This window comes from Tupaia chinensis, unplaced genomic scaffold, assembly GCF_000334495.1.
Source record: "Tupaia chinensis unplaced genomic scaffold, TupChi_1.0 Scaffold000231_1, whole genome shotgun sequence".
NCBI classification, from domain to species: Eukaryota; Metazoa; Chordata; class Mammalia; order Scandentia; family Tupaiidae; genus Tupaia; species Tupaia belangeri.
The window spans coordinates 1,027,024-1,048,763 of NW_006159706.1; the positions used below are offsets into that span (position 1 = coordinate 1,027,024).

Consider the following 21,740-nt stretch of genomic DNA (forward strand, 5'->3'; position numbering starts at 1 on the left):
GGGGAGGGAGCGGCAGCAGAGGCAGGAGGCCCAGGAGGAGGAGGAGGAGCCGTCGCAGGATGAAGGATCGGACTCAGGAGCTGCGGAGTGTAAGCTTGGGGGTGGGAAGAATGGGGGGGCGGGACCCCAATATTTGGGGAGTGTGTTGGGGTGATGTGGGGGAGGTGTGGGACGTGGGGGGCGAATGATGAGATGGGAGGTGGGTGGCCAGGGCACCCAGATATCTGGAGCCACCTGATGTCTCCGGTGAACCTGCATTTTGGGGACAGTGAGTGGAAGGGTTGGAACCATGAAGATACAAGGGGCAGGAGAGGTCTACCGGGCCTCGGACACCCCACGTTCCCAGGAAGGCCCTGGGGTCTAATGTGGGATGGGGAGAGCGAATGTCAAGAGAGGCTTGGAGGGAACTGTCATCCCCAGGGCAGGCTTGCCAAATTAGAAGGCTGGGGTGGTTACTGGGCAAGGCTGAGTCTCACAGGACCCAGATTTGGGGGATGCTGTGGGGAAGGACACAGGTTGGGACTGAGATGCCAACACCTGGCAGTGAATGAAGTGTGTGTGTGTGTGTGTGTGTGTGTGTGTGCCCGCGCGTTGCTCTCCGTGGGAGGGGGCACCTCTCTGAGGCAGGGAGGGAAGAGGTGGCCTCCGGAGACATCCAGAGGCCCAGGGCCTGGGATGGGTGACCCTAGAGGTGGGAGATGGGGATGCAGAGGTGAGGAGGAGGAGGCTCCATGCACAGGGCCACAGAATTGGGTTGTGAGACATGGGCTGACTGCAGGGGGGGAATCTGGGGCACCCTGAGCAGTCCGGGCAGGCTGCACGGGCCCCAGGTCTGCAGGCCTGAAGAGGCCTGGGGCCAGGAGACCCACCAGGCAGCCAGTTGTGTTTGAGAGTCGGGGGAGGGCAGCAGTGGAGGCTGCAGGGGAGGCTGCTGTTTGGAGGGGCTGGGAGTGCAGCTTGGTGAGAATGGTTTAGGGGGGCTGGGAGATGCTGGGCATTTGGAGAGACGGCTCGAGGCCTGGGGAAGCAGAGCTGACAGGCTGCTCTGTACGAGGCCTGTGGTGTTACATTAGCAAAAGTGCTGGCCCGGCCAATGTCTCCTGAGGCCCTGGGTCTCTACCAACAGCCTGGTGGTTGTCACCCTGGGGATTATTATCCCATTTGACAGATGAGGAAACTGAGGTTGGGAGATGGGAAGGGACTTGGCCAAGGTCACCAAGCAACTAGAGGGAGGGCTGGGGATCAGACTGGAATCTGGTTTCCGGTCTGCCAAATCAACATGGGTCTCTGCTTTTCTGGCTTTTGAAGCAGAAGTCTTAACCCTGGGGCTCAAGATCTCTGTCTCTCAAAAGCCCCTGAAATTAGGGGGGACCCAGGTTACACATAGATAAGGGGAAGGGGCTTGGAGCCAAGTGACTGCTGTCGCTGGGGAGACACAAGTTAGCAAGTGGGAAGAAAGGAGGAGCTGGTGTTGAAGGGTGGGGATTTTGAAGGTTTATTTCATTATTAAACATGTGTATTTTAAGCGACTTATACATATTGACTCATTTTGATCCTCACAGCAACTCTGTGAGGCTGGTATTAGTATACCCTCATTTTATAGATAAGGACACTGAGGCCCAGAGAGGTTGAGTAATTTCATCAAAGTCACACAGCCAGGAAAAGGCAGGATTCACACCCAGGCAGGCTTGTGAGTGTACACTTTCTCGCTCAGGGTACAGTTTGCAAAGCCGCTTGCTATACATAATCCCATCAGATCCTCACCAACCTCCCAAGAAGGTAGAGGGCCTGAGGGGCTACCTCATTTTAGAGCTGGGGAAACAGAGGCCCAGAGTGATCAAGTAACTTGCCCGAGGTTGCACAGCTAGCAAGTGAGGAATGCAGATTTGAACCCAGATCCCCTGCTGGCTAGATTATCCATGACTCCAAAACCCAGAGAAGTGGAAAGCGGGTTGGGGTGAGGTGGTGGAGGAATTATAGTACCACTAGAGAAAAGAGGGGAAAGGCTAAGATGGGGAGGAGGGGGAGGCAGGGGTGGGGAGTCCTCTGGGTGAGTCAGGGTTCTCCTGCCCTGAGGTGGGGAATCCTGTGGGCTAGAACTCCCGGGGGCAGCAACTCGGGGCTGGTGTAGTAGGGTGGAGGAGGGGGCTGAGTGGATGCTTTGGTGTTAGTCACAGCTCAGGGGGATCTGGGAGGGGGCGAGTGGGGCGGAAAGAAGCTCCCAGATGCAAGGAGTGTAAGGGTCTCCCCACCAGAGCTGAGAGCTGACAGCGAGAAGTCTGGGAGGTAAGAGAGCTAGCAGGGTGTAGGGGCCTAGGGACGGGGGTTCTGAGCCACTGGGAGGGAAGAGGCAGGGCAGAGTTGGGAAGGGATGTTAGCCCAGGGGGCCTATCTTTCCAGCAGCACTTTAGGGTGCCCAAGGGAGACAAATCTCAAGTCTGCTGATCACATAGTGGTTGAGGACATGGGCTTGGGAGTCAGACTGTCTGGGTTCACATCCTAACTTTGCTACTTCCTGTGTGACCTTGGGCAAGTTGCTTAACCTCTCAGGTCCTCTGTTCCTTCGGTTGTGAATTGGGAGTTTCCCAGTGTGGTCCTAGGAGCAAAGTATGAATAGTTAACATGCGCAAAGTGCCCAGGACGGGGCCTGGTGCAGGGCACCGCTCTCTGTGCTGGGCATTCCACAGATGCCTCATCCGTTTCTCTTGAGCATCACATAAGCCCCCTGAGCCAGGAAGCCCATGACCCCTAATTGAGAGTGTTATAAACTGAGAGTCAGAGGAAAACTGGACTTGCCCAAGGTCACATAGCGCTTAATGGTAGAGCTGAGGTTGAACCAAAGTTTTCCACCCTGCCTCACCAAGCACCTCTGGTTAGGAACTGGGGGGCGCTGGTCGGCAGTGGGGAGTTAATCAACAGGATAGGAGCCCCAGGGGCCAAAGAGTGAGCCCGGGGTGGGGCTTAGGAGAAGATGGGAGCAGGGGAAATAGAGAGGAAGGTTGGGGGGGGGGAGGGCTGGACATCGTGGGCATGGAGGAGGTGGCCATGGCATGGAAAGGCAGAAGTGGGGACACGGTAGGCCGGAAGGAGCGGAGAGGAAGCCGAAAAGAAGAAGGGGAGGCCTGCAGTGAGGGAGACTTGAATCTGAGACTGGACAGGACAGAGGCCAGGAAAGGACAAATCATGCACCCTGAAGACAGGGCCTGTGCGTGGCCCTCAGGTATGGGGCAGGCACGGTGATTTAGAAATGCAGGCCCAGGATAACTGGGTGAAAGGGGGCCCACGGTGCCAGAGAGCAGGCGGAGACCAAGAGAGCCCTGGGCGATGGACGAGTCCTGCCAGCTGTGCTGGGCTTCTTTCTGCCATTCAGACATACCAGGTCTGTCCCTGCGTGAGGGTCTTGGCACTTACTTCCTTTGACTAGAATCCTATTCCCTCTGCTTGGAACACAGTTCCCTCTGCCCAGAATGCCGGTGGCTCTGCCCGGAATGCTGTTCCCGCAACCCAGAATGCTGTTCCCTCTGCCCAGAACGCTACTCTGTCTGCCTAAAATGCTGTTCTACCTCTTTGAATGCCATTCCCTCTGCCTGGCCTGCAGTTGCCCCTGCCGTGAATTCTGTTTTCCCCACAGTGTGGCACAGTCAGCTCAAATGTCACCTCCACCGAAAGGCCCTCCCTGACCATCCTGTAGAAACCCTCCCCGTGTCTCTCTGCCATACCTGCCCGTTTCTCTCCTCGCTGCTGTTCAGCACGATCTCAAGTGGTCTTGTTCGTTGCCATCGTCTGTCTCCCCCGGAATGTCAGCTCCCTGGAGTCAGGGCCTCCTTGCTGTCTGTCTGGTTCACCACTCTGTCCCCAGCAGCACTCAGAGAGAAGCTGGCACAATCAGGCATGTTTGTGAGATGAATGGACGCCTCAGCGAGGCCGGGGGAGGGTGAGGAAGGGCGTAGGGCAGGAAGGCAGGGAAGATGGAGCAGAGGCCAGGTGAGAGGACTGGCTGGAGTGGGAGGGAGGAGGAGAGGCCTGGGCCAGGGAGACAGATGGACAGAAGCCGGGGGCGGGGTGCGGGGAGAGGCTGCTGCCTCAAGATCAAGCCATGCCTGCACCCTTGAGGAGCAGGGGTGAGTGTGTGTGTATTCATGTGCACGGGCACGTGTGTTTACACACACTCACGCTCTGACTTTACTACCACCCGATTCCAGCCTCCTTCCGCCTCTGCGCTTGTGTCACATCTCGCCATCTGTCTCTGGTCACTGACTTGCTGGCCCACATGGTCCTTCTCCTTCTGTTCGTGTCTGTGTCCTTGCTGCCCCCCCCACCCCCAGCCCCGTTCACACACACACAAGGTCCCCTGGTGTCTCCGACGTGGAAGACTTGGACTTTGGGTGCCCTGAGAGGCCAGTCTGAAGCTGAGGTTGGGACCTGATGTCACTCAGGAGCTCAGCACGGCCCCATTCGATCCTCCCAAGCACTCGAGGCATTGGGTAGCAGAAGAGAGCAGAGGGCCCGGGTTGCAGTCCACGTGCTGCCACCGCGTCAGCTGTATAATCTTGGGCAAGTTTCTTAGCCTCTCTGCGCCTCAGTGTCCCCACCTGTCAAATGGGCATGAGAACAGTACGTACCTCACACGGTGGTTGTGGGGAGGAAAGGAGAAATGCAAGCCTTAGCCGGAGGGCCCGCCATGGCAATCAGTGCACGTGTGAGCTGTGTATCAGGTATGCTCGTCCTGATACAGGAGGAATCTGAGGTTTGAATGTTCATCTGTAACCGGAGGCCACTATAAAGTGAATGAAGGTACTTTCATTTATTTATTTAGGTTTTGTCACAGAGTATGTGCACCTTGCAGAGAGAGTGAGGGAAAATGAGAAATCACTTCCCGGAGGGGATGGCCACACCGCAATCCCTTCTCCTCCACTCTCCTCTTGAGATTTTGGGCACACATGCACATGCACCTGGCATGATTTTCTTTTTAAAATTATTTATTAATTTTATTTATCATTATTATTTTTTTAGAGAATTATTTTATTTAACTTTATTCATTTACTTATTTTAATTTGACCAGAGCGGGACAGAGCGAGAGAGCAAGAGAGAGAGAGGGAAAGTGAGAAAGCAAGCCACCAGGCCTGGGACTCGAACTACGGTCGACCATGTGGGAATCTAGCTCCTTAACCACCCAGCCACCTGCCGGCCCCACATGGCATGATTTTCAAGCTGCTGGGTCTGGGACTCGAACCAGAGCCGACTGACCTTGTGGGAGTCCAGCGCCTTAGCCACCCCGCATGGAGCCACTTTTGATCATCTTCTCCTGGGTAGCCTCATTTCCCTGCAGCCTGCTTTCTTTAGACTGGCCTAATGTCTTCCAGAATGGAGGCTGTGCTCATTATTAAACACAGGCACCCCAGAGCAGGGCAGGCCCTCCGTGAGCACTCCCGTCAGCTACCCACTTCACAGACAAGGAACTGGGGCTCAGAAAGGAGCTGACATATGCCTTGGGTCACACAGCAAGTGAAAAAGAGGCTGGAAGCCCTGGCTTCCTGTCTGGGCTTTTCCTGAAGATTTAGGCCCCTGATTTTCCATCCTGGTCACAGGAGTTCGCCAGTACTGAGGACATAGCAGGGTGGGCCTTGGGGGCGAGGCAGCGGTGAAGGTCTGCCATCTGTCGGCAGGGTGGGTGGACAGAGCCTGGGGTTTAGCACCAGCTAGTCTGGGCTTCAGGTCTCACCTCTGGCCTCATTGCTGAGAAGTCTTAGACACATCAGGTAACCCCCGCCTCACTCTTTTTGTAAAGAGTTTATTTCCAGGACCAGTAGATGGCGTAATGGCTATGTCGCTGGACTCCCTCATCCACCGCGGTTCAAGTCCTGGGCCCAGTCGCTTAAACCTCACGCCGGGCGTGTGTGCATGGGTGCCCAAGATCCCGAGAGGAGAATGAAGAGAAGGGATTGCGGTGTGACCGTCTCCCCAGGGGGTGATTTCTTGCTTCCTGTCTCTGTCTCTCCAGTGAGCGCACGCACCTTATAGCAAAAATCTCTCTTAAAAAAAAAAAAAGAGTTTATTTCCATGACAGAGAGACAAACACACACCCCCAACAGAGTTCGCTTATTTATTTATTTTTAATACCTCGAGTTTCCGCTGCCCAGATCACAGGCACATGTACTCAGTGCTCAGGGGGTTCTGGGACACACACCAGGGCCTTTCCCACGTGGGTCCAGCGGCATTACCACCACACCACTGCCTGGCCCTCGGGCAACCTTTCTGAGCCCGTTTCCTCATCTGTAACATGTGAGGGGCAGGGGACAGTGGCCAACCCTCACCAAGCACTTACTCTGTCTCTAGCGGTGTCAGGCATTTCCTGCCTGTCTCACTGCCACCTCCTGACTGCCATTTGGACTAGACATTATTGTCATTCAACAAAGGCAGAGACTGAGGTGTCCAGCTGCTGATAGGAAGCACAATCTTTAACTCTCTGTGCCTCAGTTTCCCTGTCTCTAAGGGGGTGGGGGCTATAACAATATACCGAAGGGACTGTTGTAAGATTTAAATAATAGGGCGCCAGCAAGTGGTGTGGTGGTTGAGGCTCTGAACTCCTACATGGCCGAAGGTGGTTCAAGTCCTCAACCTGGTGGCTTGCTTTCTCACCTTCTCTCTTTCACTCTGTCTCTCTCTGGTAAGCACACATGCTCGGTAGCAAATTAAACAATAATAATAATGATACATAAGATTAAATAAAATAGTATTTTTAAAATGACTTAAAGAGATAGGGGGTGGCAGGTGGCAAGGTGGTGAAGATGCTGGACTCCCACATGGCCGACTGTGGTTCAAGTCCCATACCTGGCAGTTTGCTTTCTTTCTCTCTGCCTATCTCTCTCTGATCAAACTGAAGCATAGTAATTACAAATAAAATTAAATGAATAATTCTTAAAAAAGAAGAGATGTAAATGGATAAAGCCATGCCACTGTCCTATGGACAGTGCCCAGCATGCTGTAAAATGCTATCTAAATGTTCGCCATAATTATAATTATTTTGGTCATTGGTCCTTACAGAGTTCTAATGAAGATTGAATGAGATAGTGAGAAGGTGAGACTTGTGCAAAAGGAACTATCAAATGGCAATATTTCTTTTGGTTTTCAGGATACAGAGCTCTACCCAGAGTGGGCCTTACAGGAGCCGACTGACAGGAGAAGTAGCTGGTGCCACCAAGTGACTGGGAGGAGGCCCAGTCTAGGGCTTTACCAGGGGTTGGGGGTGGGGACGCAGGGCATCATTGACCCTGGTCAGCACTGCTACTCAACAGGCTGAGGCTGCCCGGGAGACCCCAGTTCAATTCCCAGCCTACCCTAAAAGCTAGGCACAGAGGCATGCACCTGCAGTCCCAATTACCTGGGAGGCTGAGGAGGATTGTGACATAGGGAGTTTTTTTTTTTTTTTTTAAATTTTGACAGAGGGTGTGCATTCTTGCCAGAGAGAGACAGAGACAGAGAAAGAGGACAAAGCACCTCTCCTCATGGGGTGTGGTCAAACTGCAATCCCTTCTCCATCTTTCTTTTGGCGCACACACACATACATGGTGTGTTTTTCAAGCTACCAGAGCTGGGATTTCAACCTGTGGTTGGCTGTTTGAGATCCGGCTTCCTTAACCACTAGGCCGGGGCGCTCACCTGAGATCTTGCCTTTAAAAAAAGGAAGAAAAAAAAAAAAAAAAAAGGAAGAAAGGGGGTCAGCAGATGACATAGTAGTTGCATTGCTGGACTCCCACATGGCTGACTGCAGTTCGAGTCCCAGACCCAGTGGTTGAAACTCATGCTGGGCATATATGTGTGCATGCCCAGGATCCCAGGAGGAGAATGGAGGAGCGGGTATTGCGGCGTAGCCATCCTTCCAGGAGGGTGACTTCTCATGTTCCCTCTCACTGTCTCTGTTTCTCTCTCTCTGGAGAGTGGATGAGGCAAAAACCTCAAAAAAAAAAAAAAAAAAAACAACCAAAATTAAACTTGAAAGAAAGAGGGGCTGTGTGGAGAAGTGTACCCTGGATGCCCAAGGTTTCTGGCCCTGTTCAGCCTGGTGCCCTTGGGCAAGTCGCTGTCCTTTCCCCTCCAGCCTCCTGTTCCCTCATCTGTGAAATGGGGACAATGTTGTTTGCTTAGCTTTTCTCACAGGGCTATGGTGGTGAGGATCAAAAGGGATTACGGATGTAGAAGTGTTTGTAAACTATAGAGGATTATTAGCTGCCAGTGCTCTGTGTAATTATTCTACCAAATAAATCACACTTGGGCCTTCTACAGTTCTTCCGCTCTCAAGGGCAAGAAACGGGTAGCCCAGGGTGCTCCGGGGAAGGATGGAAGGGAACCTGCTCTGGAGACAACAGGAGAGAAAAATGCGGCTCGAGGGCTTCCTAAGTTAGCATGGGAAAGGGAGGGAGGCAGTGGACAGTGGACGGGACAGATCCCAGCCCCCAGCCTGTTCGACACCTCCTCACCTATGTGAGGCTGGGCTGAGGGCTCAGTAAGTGGCTGAGGCAGCAAGGGGAGGAGGAGGCTTTTGCCTCCAAGAAAGAGAGATCTCCCAGGGCAGTGAGGACAGAGAAAGAGCGCATCACCGGAGGCCACCAAGTCCTTTGAGATGAGTTCTAGAACCTCTCCCAGCCGGGGTCTGTCTGCAGCCATCCTGAGTCAGGTGGAAGCTTGAGAAGCCTTGATAGCGTCCTATCAGGGTCCCCAAGACCCACCTGTGCCCCTCTTCCCCCTTTCAGGGGGGCAGCTGTGGACTAAGAGGGAGGCGCCTTCTTTTCCAGGCAGATAGTTGAGACCTCCTGGAAACTAAATGCGGGCTCTGGACACACCTGACATGCTGTGGGGCCCAGCGTCTGTGTGGAGAAGCCCTGGAGTTCCATCTGGGCAGGGCCGAGGCACGGGAGTCCAGCTGGAGGTCTCCTCTGGGCTGTGCGGGCTCTTCCTGGTGCACTTGGGGTTCTGCAGATCCCAGGTTCTCTTGGCTGTCTGGCTCCCATCTGGCTGCGTCTGGGTTCGATCTGAGCTGTCTGGAAATCTGTCTGAGCCTCGTCCAGTTCAGTGTGAGCCTGTCTGGCGTCCATCGTTTCCTGCATTCTGCTCGGACCCATCAAGCTCTTCTCTTTAGATCCCAACCAGCCACACTCCAGTTGGATCCTGCAGCCTGGCTTTCATTCAAGCTCTGGTGGTTAGATCCTGTCTGCGCTCTGGCTAGGTTCTAGAAATCAGGATGAACTGTTTAAATTTCCATTGGGGCTGATCAGGGCTCCAGGTGTAATTAAACTCGGTGGGCTCAGGTTGTGCCCTCAGATCTCTGTCCCAAGCAGAGAAGCATGTGGAGCCAGGATTGTAGAGCCCTGAGACCTGCTCTGTCCCATGCCCTCTTACCCAGCTGAGTGATGCAGGCTGGAGAACAGGCCCCAAGGGCCCTCCCGCGTGTCCCGGGGGTGCGTTGAGCATCTGTGTCCACACGTGTCAGCGTGCGGCTCTGCTGTTGGTCTGTGTGTGGGGGAACGTCAGCCTGTCTGTGCACCTCCGTGTGGGTGTCAGGGGCCCTATTTCTGTGTGCCTGGTGTGTCAGCTCTTCTGTCTGTGTCACTGGTCTGTCTGTTGGTGGCGGCCCGCGGTGGTGGCGTGGGCGGGTGAATCCCTTTGTGTCTCTGAGCCCTGCAGGGGGGAGGCTGAGCAGCTGCAGGTTGCAACTGGGAAATCCAAGCAAGTGAGAGTAGGTGGGTGTGAAGTTGGAAGGGGCTGGATGAAAGCAAGCGAGTGCACGGAGAAGAGTTGACTGAGCCGGGAGAGAGTGGGCGGGAGGAGGAAGGCGCAGGGAGCCAGAGAGGTCAGGGTGCTGGCTGTGTGTCTCTTCCGGCCCTTGCTGGGCCTGACTGTGCTTGCTTAACGTGGCGCCTGCCGCCGGCACTGATGTGACCTTGCGCAGGGCACGCGGCTGATTGGGCGGGGGCAGGAAGGGAAGAGATGGGGAGAAAAGTGAAGCTTGGGCAGGAGTGGCCTGGGGATGACATAGAGGTTTAGGTTCCTGTGACTCCCTTCCAGAACCTTTTTCAGAGCCCAGAGCCAATTATTGCAAGACTGACATTCAGATGGTTGTTAAAATATTGAAATATGTCTACCCTGGTTGGTCAACAGCAGCTGCTCAGGACACCATCCTCCTTCAAGGGGACTCTGCACCCATAAGGTCTTATCCATGCAGAAAGGGTGCTTTTTGCTAATTCCCTCCAAGTGTCTTTGAGCTGTCAGCTACCCTGGACCTTGTTCCACAAGCTACCTGGTGTTAATTCTGCCTTCTGGAGCTCAAGCCAGTGCCCCTGCAGAGCACGCCTTCTAGGACCCCTGCTCTGAGCCCTGAGCCAGGGGCATCTATGTATGCAGCTTGGTAGGGAGAGGGCCAGAGAGTCAGAGGCCCAGTCTGGGGGACTGGACTTGGGGTAGGGACTGCTCATGGCTTCAGCCTCCCTTTGCCTTCCAGGCGAAAGACAGTGACGATGAGGAGGAGGTGGTCCACGTGGACCGGGACCACTTCATGGATGAGTTCTTCGAACAGGTAATGAGCCTCCAGTTCCCCTAGACCCAGAACCTGGCCCCAACCCCCCTTCTCTACTCCTGCACACTCCTTGGCCTTTTATTGACCCTTCTGGGTCTAGCCCATTTCCCTGAGCCCTGGCTGATTCCCCTGGGTTCCCTTGTCCAGCCTGACAGCTTCGCTGGGTGTAGCCAGTTTTCTGTTCCAGGTGGAAGAGATCCGAGGTTGCATTGAGAAACTGTCCGAAGATGTAGAACAGGTGAAAAAACAGCATAGCGCCATCCTGGCCGCCCCCAACCCAGATGAGAGTGAGTGCTGCCACTGGGTGGTGGGGGCGGGGAAGGGATCTGGGCCTCCCCCGCACCCAGACGTCTCACCCCTCCCCCACCTCCTCCTCAGAGACCAAACAGGAGCTGGAGGACCTCACTGCAGACATCAAGAAGACGGCCAACAAGGTTCGGTCCAAGTTGAAAGGTGAGGCGTGTGGGCCAGTCCCGTCGCCTATGTTGAAGGAAGCCAGATCCCACACGGCTGACTGTGGTTCACGCTTGGCCCCAGCAGCTTCAGAAACATGCTGGGCATGTGTGTGTGCAAGCCCCAAACCCTGACAGGGTGGAGAAATGGACAAGGGATTGCAGTGTGACCACCCCGGCAAGGGGTGCTTTCTCCCTCTCCCTTTCTTTCTGTTTCTCTGTCTCTCTCTCTGGTGAGCATACGTCCTTTGGCAGCTAAAGGGGACAAGAAAAGAAAGAAAGAAAGGTGAGAACTGCAATACCTCAACCACAGAGGAAAGGAAAAAAGCCTTCTATTGGATAAAGAGGCTTTTCTCTAAGGAATGTCCATAAACTTCCAGGGGCTAGAGCCCTAAGTCACGAGGAAGCACAACACTCCAGATTACCTTCTTGATCCAGATTCTTTTTTTGGAGAGGTTTTTGCTATAGGGCGTGTGCACTCGCCAGACACACAGAGACAGAGAGACAGAAAGCGAGAAATCACCCCCCAGGGGGGATGGTCATGCCGCAATCCCTTCTCCTCCATTCTCCCCTCGGGATCTTGGGCACACATGCACATGCGCCCGGCGTGAGTTTAAGCCGCCAGGTCCAGGACTCAAACCACGGTCGACTAACAGGAGTCCAGCAACATAGCCATTACGCTAACTGCTGGTCCCTTGATCCAGATTCTTTAGAAATGACAGAGGCCAGCCATCAGCACAGTGGCTAAAGTGGCTGGGGTGCCACATGGCTGACTATGCAGTTCGAGTCCTACACCAGTGGCCTGAAAAACATACCAGGCGTGTTTGCGTGCATGCCCAAAGTCCTGAGAGGAGAACGGAGGAGGGATTGCAGTGTGGCCATCCCCCTCGCGGGGGGTGGTTTCTCACTCACTCGCTCTCTCTCCCTCCCTGTCTCTCTCCAGTGAGCACACATGTCCTATAACAAAATTTTTAAGAAAGAAAAAGATATGCAACAGGAAAATGAGAGTTGAAATTGCATCTGAACTCTGGCAGTTCCAGCACACGAAGGTCCATCAGAAAAAGACCATCTTCCAAGTGACTTTGGTTTCATTAAGTCCTCATTTCTCCTGAACAGGCACCAGCATAGCGCTGAGCACCCAGTAGGTGGGCTCAGCAAATGCTTCTGAATTGGTCTCCTCGGCTCAGGACAGATTGGACTGTGTGGCTGACATCAGGGGCTGGCAGGCTCTCAGAAGGCACTTGCCAAATGCTCATGTATTCACTCTAATTTAAGAACTTGGGTGCTGGTAATAACCACCTTCCCCCAAAGCATTATGGGTTGGGAACCTCCTTGTCCGCTGGTGCCAGGGGAATAACAGTGTTGCTGTGATGCTAATAGGTGTGCTTCTGGCAGTCCAGCCTCGGCAAGCACTGGCCAAGCACCTGAGATGGCCTCGGCACCTTGTTAGGCTTCGGGAGGAGGAGTGATCTCAGGCACCTGGCCCCGAGAGCACTGACCTTGGTCCAGGGAGATGAGGACAGGAACTCCACGCCCTCCTGGGCTCAAGGGGCAGCCATATGTGAGCCTCTGATGCTGAATTGTGAAAACAAACCCTTTGCATTCGGGAGTGAATGCTGGAAGATGCCCCGGACTGGGAGCGCATTAGGTGCACATCTAAGCAGAGGGAGTCCAGCCTCCACTGTCGGCTCATGATGGACAAGCCTCTTAACCTCAGCTTTCTCATCAGTTCAGTAAGAGAAATGGAAACAATTTCAGAAGTGGCTCTGCTTTTCCTTTGGCGACAAAAATCTGTTTTTCATGACAAAAATCTCCTTTTTAGGTTTTTAAGATTTATTTACTTATTATTTTAAAATTTCCATAGGACACATGTGCTCACCAGAGAGAGACAGAGACAGAGAGAGAAAGTAAGAAAGCAAGCTGCCTGGTTCGGGACTTGAACTGTGGTCAGTCCAGCACTCTAACCACCACTCCACTTGCTGGCCCCTTGTAATGAAATCTTACAAAGAACTTCAATAATATAAAACATGAAAAAGGGGGCTGGCAGGTGGCGCAGTGGTTAAAGGTGCTGGATTCCCACATGGCTGACTGCAGTTTGAGTCCCAGGCCTGGTGGCTATCCCTTTCTCTCTGTCTCTGTCTGTCAAATTTAAAAATAATAATAACAAATGAAATTAAACAAATAAATCTTTTTATAAAAGAGAGAGAGGAAAGTTGGTCTGCTCTGGCTGAACTGGGTTGGGAGGCCCTGTCTGCCCGGCCGCGCCTTTACTCTGCACCAGCCCCGTAGGTTGCTTTGCAGAAGCAAGGTTCCCGCTGGCACTGTTAAAAAACCCTGGGTCAGTGGTTTCCCTGGGCCCATCAAGCTCTGATCTTGAACACTCTCTATCAGACCTTGAGGAGGGCTCTGTGGTTCAGGGGTTCAGGAATAGACCGAGAAAGAAGCTAGGAAAAATGGCAGTGGTTTAGAGTAGCTGTCCTTTCAGACCTCCAGAAAAGGAGAGAAGATTCTTTTCTTCTCTATCCTCTTCCAGCTGGTGGTCTGAGCTCCAAGCTGAGCTCAGGCTGTGGGCTGACCTTGAGTGAGGTGTTTCACCCATTTGCATCTCAGTCTCTGGTCTGACACAGGATTGTTATAAAGTCAATGAAATACTGTAAGAGACTCCCCCTCGCCTTCCAGACTAGGCCGCAGTCTGGGCTGGCAGATTCTGGTATGGCTGGGTATGTGTTCCTGTGTTTTTCCCAAATCATCTGGGCCAAAGCTGGCTCTGTCACTGTGTCTGCCGTCGCTGGCAGGGGAGGCTTGGGGTGCCATCCAGCATCATACCTCCCCGGCTGCCAGCGGGGCAAAGCGATGTTCTCAGGAATGGCCTGGAGGCCCTGCCAGGTCTGAGAGGGCCTGGTGATTCATCCTTTCTGCATTTTCTGATCTTACCCAGATAGATCTTACCAGAAACTCTTTTTCACAAAATCTGAATGATAGCATCAGGGGTACAGGAATCTCAGCTAATCTTTGCACTTTTCCAGAACATCCTTAAGAATTCCTAGGACAGGGGGCCACCAGGTGGCATGGTGGTTAAAGGCGCTGGACTCCCACATGACTGACTACAGTTCAAGTCCTGGACCTGGTGGCTTGCTTTCTCACTTTCTCTCTCACACACACTCCCTCACGTTCTATCCCTCTCTGATCAAATAAAATAAATAAATAAATAAATGGATGAAGTTATAAAAAAAAAAAAGAATTCCTAGGACAGGGATCACTTTACAAGGCTCGGGAGGGGAGGCTGCTTTGTCTATTAGAGCATCCATACCTTGGGGCCAGCAGATGGCGTGGTGGTTACATCGCTGAACTCCTACATGGCCGATCATGGTTCTAGGCCTGGACATGGTGGCTTGACAGTCACGCTGGGTGTATGTGCCCAAGATCCTGGGAGAATAGAGGACAAGGGATTGGGGCATGGCCATCCCCCCAGGGGGTGACTTCTCATTTTCCCTCTCACGTCTCTGTCTCACTCTCTAGCAAGCACATGCACCCTAAGACAAAAACCTGTAAGTCCATACTAAATTTTCCAAGGGCGAGCGCTATAACCTAACCTACCTGGAAGTTCCTGCCTTCCATGGGGAAACATTGCAAGGGGTCCCTGCCCCTGACCAGAAACTATAGGAAGTGACTGAGCTCATACCTGCTTCTGGGGTTCAGCACTTCTACGACTTTGAAAGCCCCAATCCTTCCACCACAACGAGTAGCCCTCTTCTGTCTGGTAACCTCCATCGCCCCTCCTACTTGCCTTCGGGACCTCTCAAACATCTGTCCTGTTATTTGCTGGCCTCCTGCTTCTTCACTCTGGATCCTCTACTGCTCGCCCTCGCCATGGGCTTCCCCGGGCCAGGGACCTGCCGGGGGGTTCTGTCCTTCAACTCCACTCCTAAGTCCTGGGTCTCTCGCCTGTCACTGCGTTCTCTCCCGCAGCCATCGAGCAAAGCATCGAACAGGAGGAGGGGCTGAACCGTTCCTCCGCGGACCTGCGCATCCGCAAGACCCAGGTAGGGGACCATGGCCCAGGGGGCGGAACCAGGATTGGCTTAGGCGGGGCCTGGGCTGGAGCCGGGCGGCTAGGGGGAGATCGCAGGCGCGGGGCGTGGCCAACGAAGGGCGGGGCGTGGTCTGGGCGGGATTACCAGGGTGGGCGGGTCCCGGCCACATCTTAGCTCCTGAGCTGGGCAGCCGGCTGGTTCTGGTGTAGGAAGGTTACGGGGGTGGGGTAGTAGGGCTGTGAACTTAGGGGCCGTGGGGTCGCGGTCCGCACGGAAGAAGGGGCCATAAACTATTTCAGCCCGTCCTCCCCGACTCCCTGCATGCACTGTCTCCTGGACCGCTCAGGTCTCTTGTTCCCTGACTCCCTGATGTCTGCATCCCCCCTCCAGCATTCCACACTCTCCCGGAAGTTCGTGGAGGTAATGACCGAATATAACGCGACCCAGTCCAAGTACCGGGACCGCTGCAAGGACCGGATCCAGCGGCAGCTGGAGATCAGTGCGTGTGCCACCCCCCAACACACTCGCCAGCTCCCAGGGCTGCCCAGGCCCTCTTCCAGGCCTTCCTGTCTATGGAGGGGACTGTGGCCTAAGGCGGGAGGGTGGACTGCGGGATCGTGCCCCATCCCACCGCCTCGCCCACCCCGGCCTGGCCCAGTTTTTGAGTGAGGAGTTCTTTCTCCCCACAGCCGGAAGGACCACAACCAATGAAGAACTGGAAGACATGTTGGAGAGCGGGAAGCTGGCCATCTTCACTGACGATGTGAGCCCCTGGGGGCGCGCTCTGTTTGGAAAGCACTTGCCTCTCCTCCCCAAGCACAGGTCGAAGGGCCCAAGTCCTCCCTGGAAGAACAAGTGGCAGGAAGCCTGGACCGGGAACCGGGGAATTCCATTGGGGGGGGGCAGGGCCAGGAGACACCTTCATAGAAATGGCCAACGGTCGAGCCCAGGCACTGTTCTGAGCCCTTACGCATGTTCATTCACCTACTGAGTCATTTATTCCTCACCACAATGCTCCCAGGGAGCCCCATTTAACAGAGGAGAACGAATGGCCCAGAAGAATGAAATAACTTGGCCATGGTCTCAGTCAGGCCTGGGAGCAGAGCCAGGATTCGAATCCAGGGTCTAGTTTCAGAATCAGAACTCTTCAGCGCTGAGAGATTCTGCATGTTTAAGTTTCAGTTTTGCGCAGCGTCCTGCCCTTGTCATCTTCTGTGCGAACGGGTGGGTTTTCCCTCGCTGTAGTTCTTCTTTCTCTGCATGGACTTTTGTACTGGCCTGCCCAGTTCTGTCTCCATTTCTGCTTCTGGTGGCATCAGGGCTCTAGGTTAAGGGTTCTAGATCTGGTTTAAATTATGCACTGGCATTGTCTAGCAGTTTTCAGCAGGTGGTTCATTTGAATAATTGAACTTCGTTGAATTAGCTTTGAGCAAACTTATTGTGGGCCATTTCGCTTGGAGTCCCCACCCACCCCCAACAACTCTGCCCAGTGAGAATGGGGGGAAACTTGGTGGGCAGTACCAAGGGAGCCAGTTCAATGGACAATCGCTGGCCTCTACCATCTGCCCACTATCATTAAAATGGAAACCCATGATTACAATGAGGAAGAGTTGGGACCTTGACTAAAGGCTGTGTGAGCTGCGGATGGTCCCTGAGGTGGTGGTTGACAGCGATGAATGCTGCAGTCAGAGAAGACTTTCTGGGGGAGGTGTCTCTGGGCTGCACCTTGAGCTTTTAGACATGGAAAGGTGGGTGAAGGTCACCTTAGGCAAAAGAAAGACTGAGCAAAGACCAGGAGAGTGGACTACTTGCCAAACAGCTGTTGGATGACTTGGACTCTAATAGGATGAGCCAGAAATACGGGCAGAGAGGGAGCCTGGGCCTTGACTGCCCAGTGAAGGCATGTAGCCTGGGGTAGTAGGGAGCCCTGGTGGACTTTGGAGCAGAGGTGTGGCCGATGTGGTCTGAGCATTGACTGGCCTGCCTCAGGCCAGGTATGTCAGACTGTGGGCTGGTGAGCTTCCCCCACTGACCCTGAGGGCTGCAGTGCATTTCCTTACTGTGATCCCCCACATCTGCCCCAGGCAACTTGTGGGCACACTGCCTTGTCATGGGTCTCCTCTGCTTGCTGCTCTGGCATCTGCTGTGTCCTCTTCCTCACCCCGGCTGCCTTTGACCATCCCTCTTCTCCCCCTCCTCTGAGCTTCCCTGGTGTGAAACAGGAAGCCCTGGGGCGAGAAGGTGGGCCCCAGGCAGGTTCCAGTTCTTTGCAGTGTAACTGACTTCTCTCTAGTGCTTACTGCATGCCTGCCAGGTACTCTTAGCTCGCTCAGTTTTCACGGTGACCTGTGACTCTCAGTTTCTTTTCTTTTTTCCTTTTTTTTTTTTTTTTTTGAGAGAGAGACTTCTGCTACAGGGTGCATGTGCTTGCTGGAAAGACAGAGAGACAGAGAGGAGAAATCACCCCCCGGGGGGATGGCCAGGCCACAATCCCCTCTCTTCTGCTATCCTCTCAGGACCCTGGGCACGCAGGCACAGACGCCCAGCAGGAGTTTCTAGCTGCCTGGCCTGGACTCGAACCCTCCAGTGGGAGTCCAGACACATAACCATGACGCCATCTGCTGGTCCCATGACTCCCAGTTTCTAAGTGGGGAAACCGAGGCCAGGAGAGGTTAAATCATTTGCCCAAGGTTACACTAGTAAAGGATACCCGGATTTGAACCCACTGTGGCTGCAGTCAGAGCTCAACACGGATAAAGGCCGGTCATAGCTCTTCCCTTCCCCCACCGTCCTAGATCAAAATGGACTCGCAGATGACGAAGCAGGCCCTGAACGAAATCGAGACGAGGCACAACGAGATCATCAAGCTGGAAACCAGCATCCGCGAGCTGCACGACATGTTTGTGGACATGGCCATGCTCGTGGAGAGCCAGGTAGGGACCGGCCCGCCCCCAGGTTCCTCTCTGGCCCAGCCCCCGCCCCACCCCTTGCACGGCTCCTCTGTCCGCAGGGCGAGATGATCGACCGCATTGAGTACAACGTGGAACATTCCGTGGACTATGTGGAGCGGGCTGTGTCCGACACCAAGAAAGCTGTGAAATATCAGAGCAAGGCCCGGAGGGTGAGCCAGGGCGGGCGGCTGGCAGGGGCAGGTGGGCGGAGGCCTCGCGGGCGGGGCGGGGCTCCGGTCAGGGCTGAAGCCAGTGATGCAATTGGGTGAGAGGCCTTATCTCTGCTCTGACCTCTGCCTATTTCTGTTTTCTCTCCCCTCTTTCCTCACACTCTCCCTGTCTTTCCCCAACTGTCTGTCTGTCGGTTTGTCTCTTTCTCTTCCTCGCTCTGTCCCTGTTTCTCGGGCTCGCTCCTCTTTCTGCCTGCAGAAGAAAATCATGATCATCATTTGCTGTGTGGTGCTGGGGGTGGTCTTGGCGTCATCCATTGGGGGGACGCTGGGCTTGTAGGCCCCCCACCCTTCTCTCTCCCAGACCCCTCCCCCACCACATCGGGAGCAATACCCCCACCACCTCTTTCACTCCATCCCCTGCTCCAGGCTCACCCCCGAAACAGATCCAGGCAGCCCTGCCCTCTCCTTCACCCCCACGGCAGACCCTGGAGTCCCTGGACCTCTCCCTGCCATGGACCACCCCCGCCCCCGCACGTAGATAGCAGCAGGCGTGATTACACATGCACACCAACATGCATGCCGCCGGCACATGCTCGAGACGTGTGGACCCCTGCGTGTGTGTACAGTGCAGATGTGTGTAGTCGCACCATCCCCCTCTCCCCACCTCTGAGTCTGTATGTGGTCGGAGCTTCCGCCTTCCCCTGGGTGGCTGTGTAGACCGTGGCCGAGTACAACACAGCAGCCCAGTGTGCCTCACCCTGTCTCCTGCGAATAGTGTGTGTGTGTGTGTGTGTGTGTGTGTCTGTGTGTGAGAGAGAGAGAGATCACAGATCTGTGGACACCATTCATGTATGTGGGATTTTGTGTGTGAGTGTTCGAACCTAATGCAACAGCAGCTCCTCCGCACACTCCTTGCATCTGCTCCAGTGGTGGGGGTGTGCATGGGCGCTCACACATCTCAGAGGACAGGCAGGCCCAGACGCCACAGGCCACAGCAGACAGCCACATGACATGGGACAGACTCTCTTGGCTTACTCTCCCAGGGGCTGCTGTGTGTGCTGGGGAGGGTGTGCATGCGTGTGCGTGTGTATGTGTGTGTATGTGTGTGTTGTGTGTCTGTGGGGTGGACCACGGTGGATGGGTGGATGTGTAAAGGACCTATCTCGGTCTGTAGTGTACTACATGTGCACATTCCCCAAAAAGGGATGTGAGGGATGCACACGTGTGTGTGTGGGTGTGTAGGGTGTGCCTGAGTGTTAGGTCTCAGATGGAGCCCTCCATGCCGTGGACTGGGCACCTGTTTTGAGTGGGCACAGAAATCTGTATTTCCCTGCTACCTAGAATACAGCTGTGTGTGTGTGTGTGGGGGGACTTTCTGCACAGTGCGTTTCTGCCCCCTGTGTTATACACACGTGTGTGCTATATACATGTGTGTTTATCTAAGGACATGTGACATGCACCCCACTAGGGTTCGTTTATCCTGATTTATTTGCCCCCCGCCATGTTGCCGGCCAGTACCTGGCCCGGCCACACACACTGCTACGTCAGCGTTGTGCAATTGGAACTTCCTGCCCTGCCGGCCTTCGGGGCCCTGTGCACACATGCGAGACCTTGTCTTTCTGTGTGTCTCTGCCTGAGCCTGTGCAAGCTGGCACACCTCAGTGTGCACACGTATGTCAAGGCCGAGGCAGTCCGATGGGGGCCACGCCGCCACACACATGCGCGTGGAGCACCTACTTTGCGTGGTGTCCCACAGGCCTGTGCCGTGCGCCAAGGCCCCCTGGAAGGGCTGTTAGTAGGAATGTGCCTGGTCAGGTGAGCTGTTGGCTGCCCAGGTAGACTAGAAATCCGAGCATCGCCCCTTCCTGCCCCCACACACCCGCCTTGGACCCAGAGGAGACCAGTGTTCGCCCCCACGTGGTGCTCAGGCTCTGCCTCAGGGAACTCGGGTTTAGGGAACTGTATTTCAGACCTGCAGGAGTGGCCAGGGTGGTGGCAGCAGCTCAGGCAGGTGAGGCCTGGGCCCCATCCCCTGGACACCTGTCGAAATGTCAGCAGCGGCTGCTCTGCATGCCAGGGCGAGACGGGTGGGACACCGGCCTGGCTTTCTGATGGTCAGGAAAGGTTTCCTCCCTCGTTGTGTAGACAGACTCGGCACAGTTTGTGGGCTTGTGTGGCAGGTGGCAGGGACGTGGGAAAAGGACGATGTTGCAGCCGCCCCAGAGTGGGAGCGTGTAAGTTGGACACGCAGGTAGATGGCAATGCCCTGCCCAGGGCTGGGCATCCATGTGCACAGGTGACGACTCCGGCGTATGTGCGGACCTCGGGGTCCCACTGCTTGCAGAGTGCGTGTGTGTGAGAATTCCTGGAACAACACCGCTCCCACCTCCATCCCAGCTCAGACAGCCATCCCCTTCCCACCTGGCTGTTTGGGCTCTGCCCATCCTGGCCTGTGTGTGTGTCAGTGTGGCCACGTGTGTGTAACCCCCAGGTCGGCTGTCCTGAGGAGGGGAGCCTGCCTGTCCATTCCCAGAATGCCCTTCTGCAGGACAGGAAGTCTGCCCGGAAGTTGACCACAGTCCTCCTACTCCCATCTTGGGCTTCTTTGGCAACATCAGAGCAGGGCCCGGCATCCAGCCCCTTTCTTCCTTCCTGCGGCCCAGCCAGGACCCCTTCCAGCCCAGGTGTTTCCGGAAGTTCCATGGCCTTGGGGCCACAAGGCAGAGGGTGGAGCCATGGCTGGAGTGCTGCTCCTGGCCTTCTGAGTGGCATTAGGCCTCTCTCTGGGCCTCCGGTGGTCAGGGGAGCCCGAGGGCCTGTTCATCCCCCAAGTCCCACATATCACGTGTTTGCTTGTTGGCGGCTGTCTCTACGTGTGTCCTGGAGTGCCGTCCGGGGGCTGGGTGTTTTCTGCATGTTCTTGGATAAGTGTGTGCTGCCTGAGCTCCACGCACCTGCAGCAGTCAAGCCCAGATGCCCTGCGGGTGGTCCCGGGCCCCACCAGGACTCGATGCTCCCCTTTCCCCTTTCTCCCTATCCCCACCTCTCACGAAGCACACCGCGTGTCCATCCATGTGCCCGTGGGTCGACACACGCTCTCGCCACGCCTTGAGCGTGTACACATGATGTGTTCTATGCATTTGCCCTGCCCCCGGCCCACCCCACAGAGGACAAGATGGGTGGCCCTTGGCTCCCTTCTCCCCCCCTACCCCCTGCCCGCTGTGCAGCCGTGTGCGTTGGCGTGTTTCTGTGTCGCTGGCGTGTCACGTGATGTAGCTGTGTTTGCTGACATGAGCCCCTGCCCCCTTCTCTGTTTCTCCGTTGGTTTCTAGAGCTCTCTCCCTCCCCTCCTGAGAGGGGACAGGACTCCTGGGACCTGGCTGGGGGCCCAGAGCCAGGCCACCCTCTCCTGTTAGCCCTCAGAGTCCCATTTCTCTCTATTGGTGACCAAGTTGCAAATGGATAAAACAGGAAAATTCTGCCCATCCCCCAGCCCTGCATGTCCTGTCCCCAGAGCCCCCCACCCCACCCTGGGCCGGGCCGGGCCCCATGGGACGGGA

General features: G+C 55.1%; 1 protein-coding gene across 1 annotated transcript; it reads left to right on the top strand.

The window, feature by feature from the left end:
• Positions 1–10: 10 nt before the first annotated feature.
• Positions 11–19,579, top strand: STX1B (syntaxin 1B). The gene is made up of 10 exons (XM_006148129.2): positions 11–89; positions 10,496–10,570; positions 10,758–10,857; positions 10,949–11,023; positions 14,992–15,065; positions 15,447–15,555; positions 15,746–15,819; positions 17,852–17,989; positions 18,067–18,177; positions 18,437–19,579. The coding sequence occupies exons 1-10, from the start codon at positions 60–62 to the stop codon at positions 18,515–18,517; spliced, it is 867 nt and encodes a 288-aa protein (XP_006148191.1). The 5' UTR covers positions 11–59; the 3' UTR covers positions 18,518–19,579.
• Positions 19,580–21,740: the final 2,161 nt, after the last annotated feature.

Excerpts from the sequence above, each read along its gene's own strand:
- STX1B (XM_006148129.2), top strand. The coding sequence starts at position 60 with ATGAAGGATCGGACTCAGGAGCTGCGGAGT. Across the intron at positions 10,571-10,757 it reads TGGATGAGTTCTTCGAACAG|GTGGAAGAGATCCGAGGTTG; the intron begins GTAATGAGCCTC and ends TTTCTGTTCCAG. Across the intron at positions 15,556-15,745 it reads CCAGCGGCAGCTGGAGATCA|CCGGAAGGACCACAACCAAT; the intron begins GTGCGTGTGCCA and ends TTCTCCCCACAG.